The 24,046-nt window shown below is 33.9% G+C and overlaps 1 protein-coding gene across 1 annotated transcript; it reads left to right on the top strand.

Moving 5' to 3' along the window:
- LOC109841143 (GTPase-activating protein GYP7-like) lies at positions 1,076-22,826 on the top strand. The gene is given in 19 exon segments (XM_020410019.1): positions 1,076-1,207; positions 1,309-1,482; positions 1,999-2,077; positions 2,187-2,294; positions 6,227-6,311; positions 6,556-6,609; positions 8,927-9,286; positions 9,288-9,309; positions 12,505-12,562; positions 13,457-13,561; positions 13,655-13,755; positions 15,640-15,711; positions 15,842-15,958; positions 16,572-16,658; positions 16,660-16,728; positions 18,113-18,155; positions 18,158-18,209; positions 22,215-22,401; positions 22,403-22,826. Coding segments are annotated over 19 exon segments (2,070 nt in total). The 5' UTR covers positions 1,076-1,120; the 3' UTR covers positions 22,613-22,826.

Raw genomic sequence — 24,046 nt, 5'->3', positions numbered from 1 at the left:
CAATAGAAAATAAAACAGAAAGAATAAAAAGACAATATTTTCTTAATATTTTATAGAATAGCCTAATTTTTTAAGTAAATTAGGAATATTTAGAAGATATTTTCATGATTTTTTAAATATTTTTATATACTTGTTTTGTGGACACTTTTATCATATAAAATTATACTAGAGTTAACATTAATATTTCGTTTATGGTTTTTAATAAAGTCTATCAATGATTAGGAATAAATCCATACCTTTTGTGCCATTTTAGTCACTTCTAATCCTCTTGCTATTATAATGCTATTTTCAAGTATTTTTTTACTCTTGCAACACTATACTTCCCTAGGTAAAGCTTCATTTCATGTTGATCCGAATAAGATGAGTATTCAAATTGGCTTCACATTGGTTTCGTGTCAATTCAAATATTATCAACATGAAACTTAAAATTTGGTGTAGCCCATTCAAACAAACATTAAAAAAGATAAATAATAACAATATTAAATTTTAGAGACATGTGAGCAAAAACTATCAACAAATTTTAGTAAGGAAATAAACTAAAAATAAATATTTATGATATTTAACCACTTGCAATGCACATGCATAAAAACTAGTAGTATCTAAACAGAGTAGCTTAATATACAGGACGATATATTGTGGCTATTTGTGGTTCAGTTTGATAGGCACATGTTAATTTTAAATTTGCGAGAATTACGTTTGCACGTTATCATCATCATCTTACTATGCAGGTCAAAATGGTCGTTTTGTGCTAAAATGCTTAAGTTTTAATTTCCGAGAACTAAATACACAAGACTATTAGCCATGTGTATTTAAAAGTTGAGTTTTTGCAGCTAATTATTTTTTATAAAGAATATTTTTTAAAAATTTCTCCAATTATAATTGTATAAATAAAACAAGGTCTAGTGCTTAGAAAATGAAATTTGGATCACTATAGGTGAGTTTTGTATCCGTAAATTGTACGAATAACCGTAAATTATACGCGCATGCGTAAATTATACGCGGACGGTAAACTAGTACGCGTGAACTCCTCTTCATAAATCAGCGGCTAATTTTGTAATTTGCAAAAAACGCAAGTGGTTCTCTGTAAACAACCAAATCCCAATTCTCATTCCCGCTCGCGATGCTCATTGAAGAAGAAGAAGAAGAAATCGTAACGGAGCAGCTCGATCTCGCCGATGACTCCGATTACGCCGCCTCCCAACGACAGGTAACGTAAACCCTAAACCCCAAACCCCAAACCCCAAATAATTCGATCTGCAGATCTTTACGAATCTTTCCCGATTAATTCGTTCTTGCGAAAACTTCTAGGGTTTAGGCGACGGTGTTCGATTGGATTCGGTCGAAAGGAGCGGATTCGACAAGAGCTCGGAGTTCGAGATCGTCTATTCGAAGGTTAACGTCGCGATCCATCCAAGTCAGCTTGCATCGGAGAGGATTGATGATCGGTTGCGCCTCATCAAGCAAGAACCTGATGTCTTCTTGGTATGAATTCTTCAAGTGATTTCATTTCTAGGTGTTTTTTTTTGTGAAATTGGGGTTAGGATTGGATTGTTTTGGTGTTCTGTGGTAAGAATACTGTTGATCAGTTTATATAGCTCGAGATAATTTTGAACACTTTTGCTTGGAGTTCGTTTATTAAAGTTCAGTGCTGCTGGGTAAAATTTGTGGATTTTTTCTTGGTGTGAATTCTTGAACGTTTTTTTTAATTGGGGATAGAATAGGATTGATTCGGTGTTATGTGGTTAGAGCAACTTGATCAGTATCTCTAGGTCGAGATAATTATGATGCACATTATTCTTTGGATTTTGTTCCTTTTTTGTGGGAGATTGTTCAGTGAAGTTTAGGTCTATAAATAGCGCCTATTTGCATTCTTCCTGTTGATTTTTGTAACGTTTTTAACTCTATTGTCATTTGAGGGAAAACATTTACACTTTATCTTTTGTGAGGAACAGTTGATATTTACCTAATGAACATTCAATTACATTTTCATGTTCGTAGCCATGGATGCCATTTAAGCCTAGTTATGGTCGGGTTCGCTCATTTGGACACAACTCAAACTCGAGTACCCTAGCAAAAGGTTAGGCAATTTGATCCTTGTTGCCTTAGAAGTTTCTATTTAGATTTGATATATTATAATTGTATATGTGAGTGCTCATACTATTTCCTTATGGGAAATTGTTTTTCAGGTAGAGATCTGTACACTGTCAAGGATGTGCTGTTAAGTGATATACATTCTGTCCGTAGGCATACCCCTACACTTGGCTTGCAATACATAATCATTGCCCTATCATCAGGTACAATGACTTTGTTTATTAGTATCACTTCGTGAAGAAATGGCGAGAGAGTACAGGAAAACAGCAGAAGAATCAGCCAGGCAGACTGGCAGTCGACCGCGAACGTGCACAAAGGCCACTAGGACTCGGAGCTGAAGGCGGTCGACCGTGGCGGTCGACCGCGAGGACCCTGTAGGTGTTTTTGGTCTCGGGATGAGATGCGGTCGACCGCGAGACCTGCGCGGTCGACCGTCGCGGTTGACAGCAGACTGATTTTGGGCTGGGCTTTGGATTTTGACCCGGTTCGTTTCTGAGTTGATATATAACCTAAACCTGATTAATTAGGGTTAAGCAAGGACGATTTTGAGCAGTCTTTTGGAAAGGTTTGTTGCATCCAATTATGGGAGATTTGTGAGAGATCTAGAGCTTTGTTTTAGGGTTTGATCGGTGACATTTGTAACTCTATTTGTATTCTCTTGATTTCTAATAGTAAGAACTCCCCCCTCATTGTCCCGTGGACGTAGACAACTTGTCGAACCACGTAAATCGTTTGTTCTTGCTGTGATTGTGATTTGCTTATTGGTTGTGGTTTATCTCTTGGATTGTTCGTGTCGCTCCTCGAAGCTTCCGCCGCGCACAACACTTCGTTTGTTGGAAAAATTCTTTTGGATCTTTCTTTTCGTATCAATTCACTTATACTACCGGTTTTTACAAACACTCCACTCATCTATGAGATAACTAAACGCTTTGAGTGAGATTTCACTAATAAACAGGTTTTTTGCACAACCATGTGGACTTCTCCATTTATATTCATGAATATTTTGCTACAAACACTTTCTCATTTACTGGACCATTTGAACGTAGTATTATTTTGTACACGATATAAAGTTATAAAAGAAAGTGACAAATGACATTCAATTGCAAGGTCAACATTATTATGGTATTCGATTGGACATAAAGTTTATGAAAACTTTGCACTAGCTGTCTTGTGAAAACTCTATTTACATACAGTAAACATTAGATCAGTACTGGATTGCATGGGAAGTGTGATAAGTGATCATATTGCTTCATGAAAGAATTGAAGAGATTCATGAAAATGTGTTGCTGAGATTAGACACTGGAGAAGGTGATATGTCTCTTAGCTCCATAACTGTTGATTTGGAGGGAGAGCTCTGCAAATGTATTTGGTGAAGTGTAAGGACTATTTTCTGACACGAGATAGTATGGACATAGTAGTGAATTTTGTGATCACAGAGCATGTTATGGTGCTGGTTTACAAATTTAACACCCTATTTTTAGGATCTTAGGTCAGCATTATAATGTCGGGACTAGGTCGATGGCATGACATTAGTTTCACTGTAATGACCTATTTGTAAAGGTTGATTTCCTCACTTCTCTTTCAATGGCCATGGAGCCTTTTTCTTCTATTTGGCCATCTCGTTTTTATACAAAGACAGAAATGTTTGGTTTTCTTGCAAATATGAGTAGCAATCATGTGTCTAAAGAATGTGGAAGAATCATTACCTTTTGTACTGATAAAACTAGGCTAGCTTTGAACTGGCTGTTAGGCAAGTTGCCATGTTTAGCTGGAAGTGAAGGAAATCGTGCTATGTCTACATGCATAATACACAACGGAAGACATGTATGTACAAAAATACTAAGCATGTAGAGAGCATGAAATATTCATATGGATCGTCTAATTAAATCTAACATGATCCTTATTATAAAGTGAGCATACAAGAGTTAGAAAGTCATACTTTCGTAGCGTGATTCGATGGAAGATCGAATAACCCCTAGCTCTTGCTCCTTGTAGTAGAAAATCTCCTTGTAGTGGATCTCCAAGTCTTCAGGTGAGCTTGATAAAATGGGAGTCTTCTTAAGACACAAGGCAAGATATCCACCCCGGGGTTCTTAAAATCCTACTACTTCCTCTTGCTCAAAGATTGCTAAAGTTTAGTAAGAGGAGAGCTCTCTTTTATTCTCTTATGGAAAAAACACTTAGCCAATTTTTCATTAACCTTTCCATAAGAAAAAGAGCTCATATTTATAGAGTGAAATGTGTTCATGATATGAATGACTCATCCTATGAGTCATGCAATGAATCATCAAAAATTAATGATTAATCAAGTGAGTCATGCAATGAATCATCTTATGAATCATTACATTTCAAAACCATGTGCTAATAAACCATGTGCTCAAACCATACCACTAAGTGACTCATCTCATGACTCATTATACATGGTATGTGTATTTCATAAATGAGAATACCAAATTATTATCACTAATACAGTATTTCATAAATACGGTATATAGTATTATTCCAATCTTTAACTAATTAGTCACTATATGACCAAATAAATCAAGAGTTGACCAAAAGTCAACTGTTGACCAAAAAGTCAACTAGTTGACTAAAAGTTAACTTTATGGGAAAAATACTGGAATTCATTTCCTAAGCACATAGCATTCCGATTTTACCGATATACATAACCGTTTATGTGTATCCGGAAGAAATCATATATGCGTATCAATCATACGCATCACTCCATAAATTGTGTTTCATAGGATTCAAGTACGCGCTTGGTGTGACTCTAGGGCCCAACTTAAAAAACTCGGTAGTGGATCATATCCATAAGTACAACAGAGGTGCTAGCTACACATGAAGACCACCCGGGTATAAGTTGTGATAAAGGTCTGCAAGATGCTTATCCAATTTTATCAGGACCACTCAATGATAATACCGTACAGTCCGGTCTCTTCGTCAAACCATGTCAAACTATTGAGCCTAGGGTATGGCAAACTGTCAAACCCTAATAGCTTGATTAGTGTTTATTGATATTAAACTCATAACCTATAAGATCAAACTGACACTCAGTTTATCTTATTCACCTTGGCCAAGGATTTCCAGACTATAGTTATATCAAACAATCTTATGACATCAACCCCTATACTGGGAGAGACGAATGCCTTCTTGGCATCTCAATATCTACTTATGTCTCGGGATGTACCCAACAAGAACCGTTATGCACAATTCAATAAGAACTGTGGTTAGGTAAAAGTCTAAATACATCTTTACTGACATATAAGATATTGCACTCATGCCTCAGGTCAAGAGACTACTATGTACTATATCACTTGAGAACTTCTATTTGACAGTTAAGTATATTACCAACTAGATGTTCTCGGCGAGTCGTTCAGTCAACTCATTCACTAATGAGTCACCTGTATACTGTATCTTGATGTCTCACATCAATGATCTAAGAGATTGATCATCTCCTTCAAAAGGAGAAATAAAGTATACACTAGTCTAAACAAAAAGTGATGATGTCCTATCTCAACACTTCATCAACTAGGAACATTTTAGAATATACGTACCGACTAATCAGATCTCTTCATTACGATCACTATCCGAAATGTCTGATAGTCTAGTATTTATTCTAAGGACATTATCTGTATATTTAGAACATCAGATAAATCTGACCAAAATAGCATACTATCATTTCGAACAAGGATGTTATATACATATAGGTCCTGTTACAATATACAATAATTGCCTGCAGGGCACCTATATCTAACAGGAAGCCTATTAGAAATATTAGCATTGGTTTACATAAATTACAAACTTTTATGAAACTGAGCTTAGCTATTCATGTATTTTGGCTAAATAATGTCTTGTAATTAACTAATGCATATAATTGAGTACTGTGCCTCATCCAGTAGGATGATGCAATGGCCATCATGGCACCATGCTATTTTACAATCCATGATAAACATAATAACACCCTTTGTAATATTTTTGCTCGAATCATCTTTTTGTTCTATCAGCATATGAAACTGTATAACCACATAGTGATGTTTGATCTTTCTAAGTATTTAGCCACATTCTATTGTCTGTTTCTTCTGTTTTCACTACTGAAGCTAGAGGTATCTCTTTATTAATGTGGATTAAAATGCAGGACTAGCATATCCTCCCCTTGATTTCCACAGTGGAGGGGTTCGAGAATGTTTTGCAGCACTAAAGCAGCATGTTCTTATTGTCAGGTTGGTTTCACTTCTTTTAAGTTTCTTCAATCTTATAGATTACTATTCTTCAACCTTGGCATATGAATATTACTTACTAGAGGAAATAAGCTGCACATTATGGTATCAAAACCTTTGGTTCATAGACATGCGTGTATGGACAAGTTGAAAGTTGGGTTTTGGCTTTGAAAGTCTCTGTACGTCTTTTTTTGAGGAGACACAACAGGCTAGTTATTGTCAATTCTAATTAAGAATGCCTTTTCAGGTCATCAGATGATGCAAATGTCTTTCTTGTGAATAATTTTCAGGATCCTCTCAGGTGCATACTTTACCCTTTTTTTCTCGTAGATCATTGCGACTGTGGAAATCTTTTAGCATATATCTAATATGTGCTAATATATTATATATATATATGTATATATATACATATATATATATATATACATATAGGGAGAGGTTCAAATAAAAACCTCACTATCCTAAAAACTAAAAACCAATCCTCTCCATTGGATCTAGATTCATCCAATGGCTGAGATTAAAGCTGCATAAGGGTAATTAGGTAAAATAAGCAGCCCACTAAAGAGGTCATTAATACTTCTCTATTGAGTTCTCTATTTCCCCATGCAACTCTCTCTCTCTCCAAAATCACAGCAACTCTCTCTCTGTCTTCAACATCTCTCTTCTTCAACCTTCGTCTTCTTCACTCTCTCTCTCTCTCTCCAAAATCACAGCAACTCTCTCTCTGTCTTCAACATCTCCCTATCCACGGTCTTCTTCAACCTTCGTCTTCAACCTTCATCTTCAACCACTGTCTTCAACCTTTGTCGTTGTTAAATTATTTTGACGCTTTAATGGTAAGTTTATAAAATTTGTTTGATTTTTCGTCTAAAAGTTTTAGTTTTAACCTTAAAGATCGTAGCTTTTTGTTGTAAAAGGTGAAATATTTCACCTTTTAGTCTGAAAAGTTTTTTGTTTTTTGAAGAAACCAGTTGAAAAACGAAGACACGCATAAGTGAATCTAGATTCACTGCAGTGAATCTCGATTCACAACAGTGAATCTAGATTCAGTATGTGAGTTGTTTGTTTTTTACCATAAAAAGCGTACTTTTTTGCTGTAAAAGGTGAAATCTTTTCATGGTTTAAAATTTTATAGCTTGTTTTTTATCATAAGTTTCTTATTCTTTTTGTTTAAAATTTTATAGCTTGTTTTTTACCATAAGTTTCTTATTCTTTAATATAATCCGGATTCACTGGAGTGAATCCAGATTCACTCCAGCGAAAGCTTGGATGGTTAGGATGGTTTTTAATGAATTGTTGAAGAAATAAATGCATGTGCTGTAATTTCGAAGAAATAAACGCATGAGTGAATCTAGATTCACTGCAGTGAATCCAGATTCAGTTATGTGAGGTGTTTGTTTTTTACCATAAAAATCGTAACTTTTTGCTGTAAAATGTGAAATCTTATCATGGTTTAAAATTTTATAGCTTGTTTTTTACCATAAGTTTCTTATTCTTTTTGTTTTTTATTTTTGCAGATTTGCTATTGTTTGATAACGAGTTCAGTCCACTGAATCTGGATTCAATTCAGTGAATCTGGATTCACTCCAATGAATCGAGCTTCAATATAATCCAGATTCAATAGAGTGAATCCAGATTCACTCCAGCGAAAACTTGGATGGTTAGGATGATTTTTAATGAATTGTTGCTGTGTTCTTCATGCGAAGATGGAAGATCAAATCTTGATAGAAGATGGAAGTGAGTTACAGAGAGTATTAAATGACGTGTTGTATTAAAGGACGTGCTGTAAAAGAGAGTATTAAAGGACGTGTTGGATTAATGTAGTGAATTGTTCCAATTAATGTAGTGAATTGTTTCCAATGTTGCCAGCCACCATTAATGTAGTGAATTGTTCCAATTTTACCCTTTTTTACAGCTGATGTGTATTAAATGTGTCTATATTTACAATTCTGCCATCGAAATGTAGGCCATTGGATTAGATAGATTGGAGGGTTAGGATTGGTTTTTAGTTCTCTAGGTTTTTATTAGAACCTCTCCCTATATATATATATATATATATAATATATATAATATATATATATATATTATGATATTATATATATATTATATATATTTATATATATATATATATATATTATATATATATACAACTAAAAATCCTTAACGCTAGTCCTGTATAGTGTTAAGATTGGGCAAGTTCCCCAAAATACAGGGTATAGCAAGCTTCCGGTGGTGTCTTATAGCCAAAATTTTGGGCACAGAAAGAGGTTGGAGCATTAGGGGTACTGATATTACCCGTAAATGTTTTGATGTTTGGCATGGTTTTCTTTTCTTTTCAAGGAGTATGTTTTTCTTCTTGGTATACTACTGTCACACTTTCTGGAACAAGTATTTCATCTATATGTTTACTATCATGATGCTAATTGTTTTGAATTAAAGGCCTTGGAATTCAATTTGTTAATTTGCTGCTGCTTGTATTTATAATGCAGATAAGCTTGTCATCTCTGCAACAAGTTTTTCATCTATATGTTTACTATCACGATGCTAAAATAGTTTTGAATTAATGGCCTTGGAATTCAATTTGTTAATTTGCTGCTGTTTCTATTTATAATGCAGAGAAGCTTGTCATCTCTGGCATTACCAAGGGCTCTTTCCATCGCAAAAGAGGCAACTTTGCAAAATTTAACTAATTCAGTTTCTTCACTCGACTCACAGAGGCCTGATGTGGACAAGTATGATGGGAGTTTCAGTACTTCAGAGTATGGTGGAAGGCACAAGCAGAGAGTTAACGATCCTGCTCATGACATTCCTCTTCAGCTTTTAGAGAAATTTTCTCTACTGACCGAGTTTGCTTGGGAAACCGCTTCAAATATCTTTCACGAAAGTAATGAAATTGATGCTTACGAGAAAAAAAAGAAGAAGGATTCTTTTCGAGTCATTGAAACTGTCTGTCTACAAAATGAAACACAAGCAACTCCTGGAGAATTTGAATACTTTGGAGGTAACTTCATATTCATCTCTTGACACGTGTTTTAGCAATAAGTAAACATCGCGATGATATAGTAAAATCTCTTACAGGACAATATTAGCGTACTTTCCTTAGCACTTGCATCGTGGTCTCAACAGGGTTACAGTACATTTGACCTCAAATATATCTTGTTCTGGAACCCTTCACTCCTTTTAGATTTGTCCAATGTGGTCATTTTATTTCTATATCTATGTGCACTTGCATCTTGATCTCAACACAATTTTTTTAGTACATTTGACCTCAGGTATGTCCAGTTCTGGAACCACTAGGCGTCTTTTAGGTTTGTTCAATGTGGTCTACATTTATTTCTATATCTTATGTTAAAGAGAATATGAGCACAACTGGTGCGGGTGCATATATTTATTTGCGTAATCAATCCTTAATTCTGAAGATCCATTGTATGCCTTACAAATTTATTAAGTGAGCACAAGGGAAAAAAGGCGTAGCAACAAATACATTGGCAAATGTGAATAGCGGATTAGCGGTAGATCACAAACCAAGTTTTTTACTATGTCTGCAGTTGGGTTACTTTGGTAGGTGTTATATGTCTTTGATAGTTGGTATCTAAAGGATTATAAGTCTCTCAGTTTTCTGTAGTTTGTGCTGAGGCACTTGATGGTAGCAATGGTTCATTGATTTTGAAACTGAGATGATTGACATCATCATAAGGGGACTAGTAGTTCATAGGTATGCCCTTGATAGTTGCATTATCCGAAGACCTTTAACATGTTTTTTCCTTGCAGTAATCTGTGCCCAACTCCAATATATGGATCATCTAAGGCATATTAGTATGGTGTACTTCTCTATAGACTTATGCCAAACATGGTTAATTGATTTGGAAGAGAAACAAGAGTCTAGCAATGTATGATGAGGAGAATCATGGTCAGAAAAATTGGAGAGGCAGATAGTTTCCTTTTCTATAGGCTTAAATCAAGGGGCAACCGTAGTTGATAAGCTTGCTAGTTGAACTCACAATGGTATTCCATTGTAGATGTTAGATGGAGGACACCCACAGTTGTTGAGAGTGGAGAGATGATGAATGTGTTGACTATCATATCTCCATGATAGTGTTTTGATGATAACAATCTATATTGTGTGTGCACTAACTTTCATATGCAGATTTCAATATCAGAATATGTACAAGTGCAAGTGGATATCAAGGCATTTTGAAGTGAAGAAAATGAAGAACAAAAGATAATGTAATTTGATTTTTCTTTACTTAGAATTTTTGTACAAGCCTTGATCACACACACGCACACACACACAATTTTAGAACACACTAACACAGGCTTAGTGTGTTGGTTAACTATAGAAATCCCCTATGTTAACCATTAGAATAGTAGTTAAAACTTAATTATAAAAACTCTTTTTTACTGAATTTTTTAACCTTAGTAGTCGACTAATTAGAATAGTAGTAGACTACTCATGTATAGAACTCAAATACATGTTTCTGTCAATTTACAGTATAGTCGACTAATAGAGATTATAGGTAGTCGACTACAAGAGACAGTTTTCCAGTTTTCAGAATTTGAATTTCTGACAGTTTTTTAGCCGTTTTTAAACTTTATAAACTTGTCTTTTCAAGGGCTATATATAGGTTATTTGTTCAGAAAAATTGCATAGATATACATACCCATAAGCTTTGATCTTTGTGCAATTTTTCAAGTGAAAAAAATTCTGATTTTATGAAAAAGAGGAGTTTCAGAAATTGCCTATATACTTTCATCAAAAACAAATCATTAGGCAATTCTACAGAAATTAAAAGTATCCTAAGCCACTGCAGCACTTCACTACACATTCAAGGCTTATAGGATCAATTGTGTTCTTGCTTCAAAAAGGATTTCTCTCGGGTTTGAGAGGGTTGATCTCTTGGTTTAGAGATTGGGTGGCAATTGGCATGGTCTTGCCAATTGGTGTTGCAATTTGCATGGTCTTGTAAATTGGTCAGGTTTGCGTTTGATTTTGTAAGGTTTCAAAATCATAGTGGAAATCTCAAGCGGGATTTGCTTGGGGACTGGATGTACACCGGGGAGGTGGAACCAGTATACATGCTTGTGTTTGTGATGTTTATTTTCTGAGATTGCCATTCTTTCTTTGCAATTTATAATATACTTTACAAACTCACCCTCTAGTGTTTAAGTGTAAAGCTTCCGCAGATTTTTATAAGAGCGCACTCTATTCTTAAGGGTCACGATCCTACACTTGGTATACATAAGCAAAACAGGACCCTACAGAATGTTGCGTAGAAATTTGGAGAAAAAGTTCTAAACCTGAGGATGTGGAAATAGTTGGATGAAGGACTATATGAAGCACAACTTTGATTCGGGCTATGAGAAGCAATGAAGCAGTATGTATGTGATGGCCGCAAAATAACCTAGAATAGATAATCACATAAGTATTGGAACAGTTAACATGAATTGTTAATCCAAATTATAGCATCAGCAATCTCGTTTACGCAAACATTAAGTGCCATAATTTCCCTGTCATCTAGACTCCACCAGTGTAGAGCCATTTGTTGTGTGAGCTTATGATTAATAGAGCAATACCCTACTTACAGTATGACCTTTTAGAATTCATTTTAAGGCCCCCATTCTTAAGTGAAAGGAATAGGAAATTACTTTGCAGAACTTCAGAACTTTGTTAACAGTGTATCCTATATCAGTGGAAAAAGATTTGGATGATGTTGAGCCTTACATACTACTGAAATCTATTGGATCTTTGTCGCCCTATTCTCCTTTGTGCAATACATGGTAATTGATACTAGTTCTAGTATGGTACCGTTCTCCTTTTTTCTTCTTTGGATGAAGTTTTAATGTAGATCTGACTAGAGATATTTCATTCTGCATTTTCTTTCTTCTCAACTATCAACGTACAATTTTTATTCAATCTTTTGCAATTAAATGGAGTTCTTTCATGTATAAATATATCATCAAGGTATTTTGGATTAAGTTATATCCAAGTAAAATGGTTGTGGGATGCATGAAAGTACTATTGATCTGGCAGCTGGTTGGTCACCTGGCTGAAATAAGAAAGTTGACTTGCACATGGATGCTCCTATTCATCTTTAGGTGATTAGGGCTTTCATTGTTGTTTCATTTATGAATCATTCTGTTTAATTGCTCAAGAGTTCATGGGTACAACTAATAACATATGAGTTTTTTTTCACAGTCTGATGGGCTAAATCTAATGCGGGTTAAACCGAGGCAACGTCCTTTGGGTGTTGAAGAGATATTGTTTCGAATATACATATTAATTCTAAAGCTGATAAATAGTATTGGTGGTCTCTTACGTATTGTAACATTCAATTTTATTTGTCAATTTATAATAATTGGAGATTTAGATATACATTTGGAAATTTGTGATCTTTAGGGATCATACATTTGACATTTCTTACGTATTAACACATACCCATAACTGTACTACGCCGCTAATATGCTATTAATGGATAAACTCGACAACCTTGTCTTAATCCCATCTGCTGTCAGCTTATATTATGTTGCCAGCTCTTATTGGGATCAGTTCTTGGTTGGTAGCATAGACATCTTTATCTGAAAGGATGTTAAATATCCAAAGCACTGTAGTAACATCTATCTGCTGACCAGCCCCAGTATTCAAAATATTGTCTGCCCAACAGCAGCAGCATGTGCCCTTCTATACTGTCTTCTAACTGAAGCTAGAGCTTCCATTTCACTCAAATGAATCATTGAAATGAATCAAGTGAACTAATAATTCTCGTGAAACATATGAGCTTAGTCAATAAATGACTTATTTGGTCTAATTTCCAAGTTCTGTCATGCTCCTTTGTCCCTGACAATTCTGTCAGAAATTGTTATGAATAGTGCAGAAGATGATTCTTTTTTAAGATAAAACAATGGTGAGACAATGGACATCAGAGATGTTTGCTTTCTCCAAAAAGGACCTTTCTTGTGTGAATTTCTTTGCTTGTTGTAATGAAGATTGAAGACTCTTACAGCCTCACTTATCCACCCAAAGATAGTGCCTTCCCTTGTTTCTGCACATGTTAAATGTTCTTGGCTCTCAAAAGTCAAAACAAATCTTTTGTTGTCAGTTGGAGTCACCTGTGTTCCCTTTTTAATACTTGTTTTTGAATGTTTCCGGCAGTGGATTGTCTTTTTAGACTCTGAAAGACGAATCATGGATTCAAAGGCCTTGAGAAAAAGAATATTTTATGGAGGGGTTGAACATGGTCTGAGGAAGGAGGTGTGTAATTCACAGCCCGTATGTTGCTGCATGTTATGTACATAACGCTAATATAGAATGTTAAGTAGATGACCTGCGGACTTTCCGGATTTGTAAGTTTTTATTGGGTTACAGGCATATGACTCGACATTTGCTGAACAGGAATATCTTGCAACAGTTAAGAGATCAGAATATGAAATCATAAAGTCACAGTGGCAGGTTTGTCTTTTTAAACTATTTGGTTATTAGAATTTTTTTTTTGTTCTTTTACACTTTTGAAAGTTTGGGTTTGTTTGTTTCCATGCATTTAGCAACCTTGCATTAGAAAAATGAGACCCACAAGTTAATAATCATGGTTTTTTAGCAATACTTTGTTTTGTCAGGATTTATCATATTATGGATTTGGGGTTGCCAAGTAGGATAGATGCATCAAATGTAATTCCCTAACATTATGCTGATTTTAACCAGATTTATGATTTTAGTCACATATCCTTAACCAAATTCATGTGCAACCAAACAAAATTTGGTTGGATTATCTCTCATGCAAATCTTCTTAGATATTCAAACAAACAAGATTTTGAGTATGGATTTTTCAAAATCCATTAGATGCATCATGATGCAATCCACGAATCAAACAGCCCCTAAATAACTTCAATTTGGGATCAATAAAAGTTATAATATTGCGTATAGATCACAATATCGGTCAATTAAGAAACAACATGTGTGAATAAATGTAGCGAAAAAGATGATGTTATGATGGACGCGTGGATTACATTAAGATATGTATAAGAAATGTGTGCGTTCATAGGAGGTTAGAGCTTTGCTTCCGAGGATCAAATGAGAGAAAACCTATTGAGGTTTGTGAATGTCCAGTAAAGAGTAATGAATGCATAAATTAGGAGAAATGATAAGATTGTAATTATTGGAGCTAGAGGGTTGGAGTAGCTTAAGAGAACCTGGCTGGAAGCAATTAAGAAATATAAGATAGTGATTAATTCAAAGATCAGATTTGTTTCGGACTGGAAAAAAATAGAGTTGTTACGATTTTATCTGTTCTGTTAGGATAGAGTTGCATTTGTTTGATTTTGGTTTAAAGATAGGCTTGAATTTGTTAGTCGAATCAGTTACTTGTTTTTTATTCTAATTCTATTAAAGGGGGTTATGACTTCATGTACGGCAGAGATTTTTTGGAGGAGTAAAAGTATATTTACGTTTGATTTTGGGAGTGATTTCCTTAAGAGGGTTTTGTGAGTGATTTCAACCATAGATTATTGCCAGCAATGCCAGGGAGGGAAGGGGCCCAATCATTATCTTTTTCGTTCTTTCTTTTTCCACCCTCTTTACTTATATTATGGCACCCCAGGGAACCAAAAAATATTCTTCCCTGCAGCCTCACAATCCAAGAAACAGACTCGTTTTCATCTTATTGCTGCAACTAAAACCAGCCAACAGCAAGCCTACAAGACAGCCAAACGATCATCGCCTAAGACCCTCGAATAGATTCTCCATCAAGCCTTCAAGAAAGCCTCCATCCTTCTTTGTTTGGCTGCATATGTACTGCAAAACAGCAGCCTAATCATTCCTTTTCCCTCGTTTTCGTGAGCTGCAAACAAAATTAGATTATCCAACAGCAAATCCTCATTAATTTTATCCTATCCTCATCAAATCTCATGTAAAATTAACATGATTTTGGTAGAAAGAAGTGTTGTCTGAAACTGCTCTTTTATTTGTTTATCATTTGGTTATGCACAACGATATAGATTTTAGGTTTTTGTACAACTCATCATGTTATCACATTTACCATTTATCTTAATTTCATGAGGTTCATGTTATGTCAAGAAGACTACTGTTGCTATAAATCATGCATAAATATCACATGGGTGACATGTGGAAAGAGAAGGCATTCATTTCTTGTCAATATTTTGAGGGAAAACGTTTGGACCTATTTAGGTGGCTAAATAGTGAAATGTAGATACTAATTCTATTTTTATGTACATGGATTGATGAATTTGACTTGGTAGGTTATTTTGAAAAGTTTGGCCTTCCGCGTGTTCATTGGTCGTGAAATTTTCTGTCTTTCACTTGCTTGCTTCAAAATTACAGAACATTTCTGCAACACAAGCGAGATGGTTTACAAAGTTTAGGGAGAGAGGAGGCCTAATTGAAAAGGACATTGTAATGGTTCTTCCAATCCACTTTTCTGAATCCTTCAACTCCTTCAGTGTAATTTACCAAAGGCAGCATTTTAGCTTCTATGCACTGTACTTTATTATGCTCATATTTTCCTTTCGTGTGCATTGTGAAGGTGAGAAGTGATAGATCTGTCTCATACTTTGATGGAGATGACAATCCCCATGTAGGATGCTTACTTGATGTACTGCTGACATACTCATTCTACAATTTTGACCTTGGTTATTGTCAGGTGAGATACTAGCTCATTCTAGGCTAGCTCAAAATTCCCTCGTAGGATATGCCTACATGATGTACCACTGAGATACTCATTTTACAATTTTGACTTTGTTTATTGTCAGGTAAGATTCTAGTTCATTGAACGCATTTTCAAATTCTTGAAAATAAATTCTAGTAATGTACCGGTTGTCAATCCAGACAACAGCATAGCTTATTCTTCTAGACCATGGATTTTTCAGTTGCATTATTTTCACACATACCCACACCCTTACACACAAAAAAATCTTATATGTTGACTTGTCCATTAGTAGGTTATTTGTTTTTGTCATTCTTAATCTCGTTGTTGTTTGCACCTCCATTAGCACTATATTATACTTTGAATGATCTACTTTAATATTTGTATTGTTTTCTCAATCTTTTCTAGGCATTGCATATTTCCTTCATGTTGATTAACCAATAAAAGTTAATATGATGAAAAAAATATAGCTAGGATTCTTGTATAAGTCTTGTAACATTTGAGACTGATATCAATTTAACCGATAGAAGTTAACATGATGAAAAACTTTTAGCTAGGATTCTTTTGTAAATCTTGTAATATTTGAGACTGATATCAATTTGACCTTCAGGGCATGAGCGACTTCTTGTCACCGATATTATTTGTAATGGAAGATGACTCAGAATCATTCTGGTGTTTTGTTGCTCACTTGCTCTCATGAACGTCTGGGACTAAACTTTAATCGTGATTGGAATGGCATGCATTCTCAACTTTTTGCATTGTCTAAGGTGAGGTCATGCATTATAAGCATATGCCAATTGTTCTGTCACACTAAGTGTATAGGCTGCTTAAGATTTCATATAAGAAGTATGTAGACAGCTGCGTGGATCCTTCATCAGAGGTCAGCTTGGATTTACTCCATGTTTTAAACTTTTGCTTGTTATGTTTATATCAACTTGTTCATCTCTTTCTTTCCTTGAACTACCATAGGATGTGACATATTTGTCTTTAAATTATATAATTGCCGGGGAAAAATTCAATGCAACATGTCATTTTACATACTCTTTTTGAGCTAAATTTCATATCATATTTTTCTAAATTTTTGACATGCAAGATTTCAACTACACTAGGAGGCAGTGTACTTCAGTATGATCAAGTAATGCACATTATTTTTAGTTAAGGAACAAGTCATTATACATCAGATGAAGTCAATGCAGTGGATGTCTTGATGTGTTTTTCATTGTGTTAAATGGTTTGAAAGAAGAGACGAGACTTTTTTTTAATTCTTTTGAAATATGAAGATATCTGTAAATATGCCAAAGAAATAACCTAACAGACAGGTCCAACACATTCAGACATCAGGATAAAAATAGAAGTCATGCAGTTAGTTCAAGGTTCTCTACAGAAACAGGGAACAGAGGAAATGATAAATTAGTGGTTCAGGCTGTTAGTTGATCTTTGTTCGGGGAAAAGCATAGGTTGGAAGATAACAGCATCCTCCAAGCTTTCTTTTTTCACTTTATGAACGATGTCATAACACTTCAGATCAGTTGGTAACTTAGTTCTTGAGAATGGGAAAGAGACAAGGTTCACAGGAAATTGTTTTCCAACTTCAAGGCCGCATATAACCTGAAGAGCACAGGCCTTTGAACTTTTATTTAAATGATATATATGTCCTTTGAAAGATTGTATGTGTAAAATAAGCACTTCTGATTTATGCTGATGGCTTCTGCACCAAAAATGCACTCCATGAAATATTAACATCTAACGCCCTCAACTGTAAAGGCCTCTTGCAAATGGTGTCCTGATTTGGAAGACAACACTTAATCCAAAAGCTTAAGCAAATGGTTTTTGCAGGCCAATGATGTACCAAATAATTTTACATTTAATGCTATATGCATGTTTGGTATCCTTAGGACTTTGAATGTCAATGCATTATACTTTATGCTGCTTGCTCTTCATTGGAGTCATCACCAGATTATGGTGCTTTGCCTGAAACATCTTTAGGATTTACCTTTCTTCCATATATTTTGGCAGACATTCACTATCATAATCATCTCTCTTGCATCTGGTTTTATTTTGATTTTTTTCTTCATCCAACATTTACTGAGCTTTCCCGCAAGATTGTGAACTGCAATATCCTGATTTTGTTTGAACATCTTCCATTGTCAGCTGGTGGAGCTTCTAGATCAGCCACTGAACAACTACTTACAGCAGAAGACTGCTTTAACTACTTCTGTTTCCGTTGGATTCTTATACAGTTTAAAAGGTGTGTTCAGATTGATTATTTGTCCAACCTTGCGAGCTATATAGGTCTTTTAGCTTTCTTGGTATATCAAATGCTTGAAAATGGTTAACATCAAAAAATTATTGATGTTAACATAGAACTATAAGTTGATATGGAACTTTCATTTCTTTAGGTGCTGTTTGGCAAGAGGTTAAGAGAGGATGGTCAAGGAAAAGTGTTAACTTAGTTAACCCATTATGAGAGGTTAAAAATAATTAAATTCCATTTTTAGATTAGATAGTTAATAGTAGGGGTTAACTTTTTTTGTGTTTGGCAAGGAAGGGGTATGGAGGTTAACTCTTCTGAATTTAAAAAAAAATCCCAATTCTAACCCTATTAAAAGTATGAAATTTTTCCGATAAGTATTATATTCAAATAAATTCAACTAGAATTTGTATTCATCTAACCTATAAAAATACCATCATTTTGTATTATTTTAATATTGATTGAAAAGCTAATAATAATCTATACTACTTATAAAAGAGAATACCCATGTCAAAACTTTTGATTTCCTTTTTTACCCTCTCAAAATTTTTATAACACACATTATACCATTATTCATAAAGCTAAATAATTCATAACCTCTCATTAACTATGTGTGTCTTCATTTTCTCAAATTATCTAGTCATTCACTAGAATATATTAATAATTTATAATGATTAAAAATTTTATAAATATATGATAGTTATTATAAAGAATTATTTATTTATATAGTACATAATTATAATTATCAATAATGGTATAAATGGGGTTATTTTTTATAAAAAATTTTGGATCCTTGAAATTTATGAGACATATACTTTTCTTTTCTTTTCTCTAAAATATTTGGTCATTCACTAGAATATATTAATAATTTATAATGATAATAAAATTAATAAATGTATTATAATTCATTATAATGAATTATTAATTTTAATGAAATAACAAAATTATTTATTTAATAAATTATTGTACATAATTATAATTATTGATAATAGTATTAATATGGATTGATTCTTTATATTGTAAGGAATATTACCTTTTTCGATATTATAGTATCGTCTTAGTAATAAAAATTGGACGTTCTGAATTAAAATACTTTTATTTAGGAAAATTACTTTATATGAAAATATTGGATCATTAAATTTTATGATAAAACACTTTTTGTTAAAAAGTAAATGTCTCATAAACTTCAAGGATCCAATATTTTTATATAAAGTATTTCTCCTAAATTATAGTATTTTTAATTTATACCGTCTAATTTTTTATTGCTAAGATGATATTAATTATCGAACAAGATAATGTTCTTTACAACATAAAGTCATATAATAAAAATTATTTCCATTATTTAATAGATATTGTAATAAAATTTGTACAAAACATAAATATTAGTAATATAAATGGTTTAGTTATTTCAATAGCGTTAAACCAACGATTACGTTATTATTTAATAATTATACTCTTAAATAAAAATTTTAATAACATAATAACAATAAGCAAATTTAAATAACTATTAGATGTATGTTAATAATAGTATAAGTACTAATAGTAGTATAACTTAAATATTTTAATCATAGTGTAATAAGATAACTTTGTAAAATATTTATATATTAATTTATTAAAAAATAAAATATTAAATTATAAAATATCCACGTGCAAAGCACGTGCATTATGCTAGTCAATTTAAAAATAGAAAATTAAAGTTAATTTATTGAAAAGAATAAAAATTACATAAACAGTGTATATTGTCCTAAAAACACGAGCGCCATTTGAAGAATGACTTTTGATGATGAACTACTTCAAAATATAATTGGTTAAATTTATGTAGTATAATGTTATAAATAATGTATATGATGTCTTAGTGTTACCTTGTGTAGAGCGCATGAAGTGTTTTCATGGGCATCATAGAACACTAACAAATCTCCCTCCTGCAAAGTATCCTACCCTTCACCCAAATATAATTTTCTCCGGTCAACATCTTTCATCACTCTATCAAATATGCGGCTTTGACGGGTTAACTAGGAATTAAACCCTTGGCAAGGGTTTGTTAATCCATTTGTGATTTTTATTGTTTGGAAGGTTAACAAGGGAATAACCTTCTTAATCCTTTCATTAAAACCCTATGCCAAATGGGGCCTTAAGTTTTGCAATCATCTTTCCATTAAAAAAAAATAACAACCGTCTAGAAAGTCTAGAATGATATATTTGATGTGTCAGTAAAGTTGGTGACCTGAACATATCTTATTCGGAGAGTCAAATCCTGATCTGCAACCCTTAACATGTATTGGAACCCTGTTGCTTTCATTTTGGTGCAACTTCGTAAAATAATGTGAGATGAAAAAATGAAAAGAAAAAAGAGAACAGAGAAAGTTACACGTTAAGGATCACTTTGAATGAAGTTTCAAATACAAGGAGCGTTATTCTACTTGAGAGCGTTCCTTCTTATGGCAAAATGCATGACCACGAAATGAGTACTGGACGCCAAGGCTCTAGGCGTGAACCCTTGTGAGAGTTGGTTTTGTTATCTATCGGCTACCCAACCATGGGTCATTTAATTATCTATCGGATGCATGAAATGCTTTTGTTAAAGTATAAAAGTGAAACCTTGAACCCTCATCACAGCTCCAGAGTTTTGGTCTATGGCAGGGTTCTTTGACATGGTTTTAGATCAACCTCGATTCAACTCTCACTGACCGCAAATTTAAAGCTGATTTACAAAAGAAAAAAAAATGAATCACTGTGCGAGTCCAGGTTTCGGCCCCACATAAAGAGCACTCAGCCTATAGGGTGTGATAGAGTATAAAAATACAACCCTCAGCCCTCATCACAACTTAAGAGATTTGGTGTAGTGGAAGGGTCCTTTGACAGCTTTAACCGCAAGGTCGGTCAATATATGGTTATTGCTGAGACATATGCAATTTGAGCTGTGAAACTCATACTGCCAAACCAACGTTAATCATGTAACGCAGCAGCTCATGCTTCTGTGCAAAAGGTTGTGCTGCCATTTCCTTAATTGACATCCACTGCATAAGTACAGATTTAAACAGCTAAACTTCTGGTGTTGTAGGAGTAGGGGAAAATGTAAACCGCTGAGATCCTAAGCAGACGACGAGTACAAGTAGACCTTGTTGTAAGGAAGCAGAAAAATTTCTTCCCTTTGATGTAAAATTCCACATGATGATTGGGATAGAGGTGGGATCATTTCGTTTCATGCCCACAACTCACAGGTAATAGGCGTAAGTAACCAAGTCATTCAAAAAATTAGGAGATAATTTATAAACATTACATTCATCTGCGAAAGAAAGATGCTCAAGCATATTAAAACTGAATCCAGCATAGACAGAGACAATTATCTTGATGTTGTGTTTGTTAGTGTTTCGTGCTAACATTTCCATTTCCTATATGGGGGTATTTTGTGGTCTACAGGGGTTCTTTACTTGTGACTATCTCAGAAAGCAGCATGCTAATATTCCTCTGAAATATCAGACAACTTATGTTTAAAGAACCCTTAACATGTGCAGAGAGTTGGTGTTCTCTCTTTTTTACATATTTCTCCAATACTTGGCTACCCAACCATGGGTCATTTGAGTGGCACGGTGTTCTATAACTTGCAGAGGCTTGACATCAGGTAGATGGCAGGATGTAAAAGTTACTTGTTCTTTCATGGAGCTAAAAAGAGAACTGTTTCAACGATGATATTTTGTTGAGGGTTGGGAGCCTTGGGTCATTTGTTAATGTAATTAGAATTGAGGAATAATGAGCAGGTACATAGAGTTATCAGAGAAAACTATTGATGATACTTATGGATGGTGAGAGCACCAAAATTATCGGTAAGAAGGGCTGACTTGAATTGTTCAAACCATGATATCCTTGAATGTATGACTAACCTCTCATTTTGTATAATCCATAACCAAAAATAAAGATTTAATCAGCCACAGTTCATATGTCACTTTTTTAGTCTGTGCTTTATGTAACTCTGGTTGCCTTATCACATCTGGAAATGTCTAGGGAACTTGAGTTCGAGCGAGTAACACGTCTATGGGAGGTACTAAGGGCGCAGCATCCATATGAGCACTTCCACTTGTACGTATGTGTTGCTATCTTGAAGAAGTGCCGAAGTAAGATCGCAGGGGAGCAGACGGATTTTGATACTCTGTCGAAGTTCATAAACGAGCTCAGTGGTCGCATTGATGTAAGACGAGATCGTAAGAGATGCTGAGGCTCTATGTCTCAATGCTGGAGAGGAAGGTGCTGCTTGTATTCCTACCGGAGCTCCACCATCCATTCCGGTAGTAGGAGAACCAGGTGACTATATTCTCAGCCTGGTGAATTGTAACTGGGCGTTCATGGTTGAAATTGTTTTAAGCACTGAATTGATTGTTTTCTTTACTACTACAGTTGTTTGAAACTTTCGAGATAGTTGCTTGGGACATGGTGGTTTGTGAAATAAGCTGAATGTTAAAAATTATGGTAGTTTTCAAGTTGTCATGATTGTTGTTTGAAATATGACGAGAAGACGGATGATAATAGCAATATATGCGCTGAGAATTGGCTAAGATTTTGACATGCAAACCGGCTATTGCTGAAGAGATTGGCGAAGAGTTTTTGAGGCAAAAAGTTTTTGAGAGAGAGAGAGAGAGAGAGGTGCGGATGAGATTGGCGAAGAGTTTTTGAGGCAAAAAGTTTTTAAGTGGATGCTGCCACAGAGGAGTCGGATTTATAATGGGTAGTCGTGCCCATATTTGAGTATCAGCCCATTATCCGTGGTTTCTGTTCGGCCCCTTTTTTGTTAAATGGATACCACCCTGTTGAAAGCGCAAGGGGGAGATAAGTGTTTTGGCATCCGCAGCTTTTATAGCTTTTATAAAGTTACTCTGAATTATCTCGTGCATACGACGAAAAAATAACAATTGCACTTCGGTTCATGACAATAAATATGTACCAAATGAATATCAACCTTTGAATCATTAGATTTCACGGTTAGTGCACAGATTCAAATGTTGACACTCTTTATGTGCATATTTAATATCTTGAACCATCTGAATACTTTCTCTAAGGGGGGGTTATTCATTGGTGTAATTTGGGAAGTAATGGGATAATTTTTGGAACATCACTTTTTGGTGTTATTCATTGGGGTAATTGGAATTGGAGTCAACTTTGTGGTGTTATTGGTTTGTTGGGATAATTAGGGGACAAATACTCCATTTTCCCCTAAATTATACCAACTATATAAAGATCTTCTCCACCCCTTCCTCATAATTACCCCAAATTTACCCCATCCTCCATATTGGAACAATGTTGTTCCACTTTAAAGGCAATTGAGGTAATTTTAAAATATTTTTGTATTACTTAACTAATACATGCTAATTATATTATAAATATATGATATAATATATAAAATATAACATATATTAATATTTTAATAACATAATTTAATAACATATATTAATAATATTATATAATAGTAACTATAATATAATATATTTATTATAATATTATATAATATTTTAATAACATATATTAATAATATTACATATTATATTTTTGTATAAATAAAATAATGAATTATATTAAATATTATATTATTAACATATTATATTAAATATATTGATATTATATTATATTAATTATTATATATAGTATAGCATGATAATATAATATAATACAATACAATATAATAATTAATAATAGTAATTTGTAAGTATAGTACAATATATTATATTTTAATATAAATAAAATAATATTTATATTATAATAATATGCTAAATAATATACTAAACCAATTAGATAAGTTAATTTAGAAGTAATTAATAGATAAAGTTATATTTTAATAAGTTGCC

Source organism: Asparagus officinalis, chromosome 5 (genome assembly GCF_001876935.1).
Source record: "Asparagus officinalis chromosome 5, Aspof.V1, whole genome shotgun sequence".
NCBI lineage: Eukaryota > Viridiplantae > Streptophyta > Magnoliopsida > Asparagales > Asparagaceae > Asparagus > Asparagus officinalis.
The sequence above is the reverse complement of the archived record's forward strand: the minus strand, read 5'-3'. Positions and strand labels throughout refer to the sequence as shown.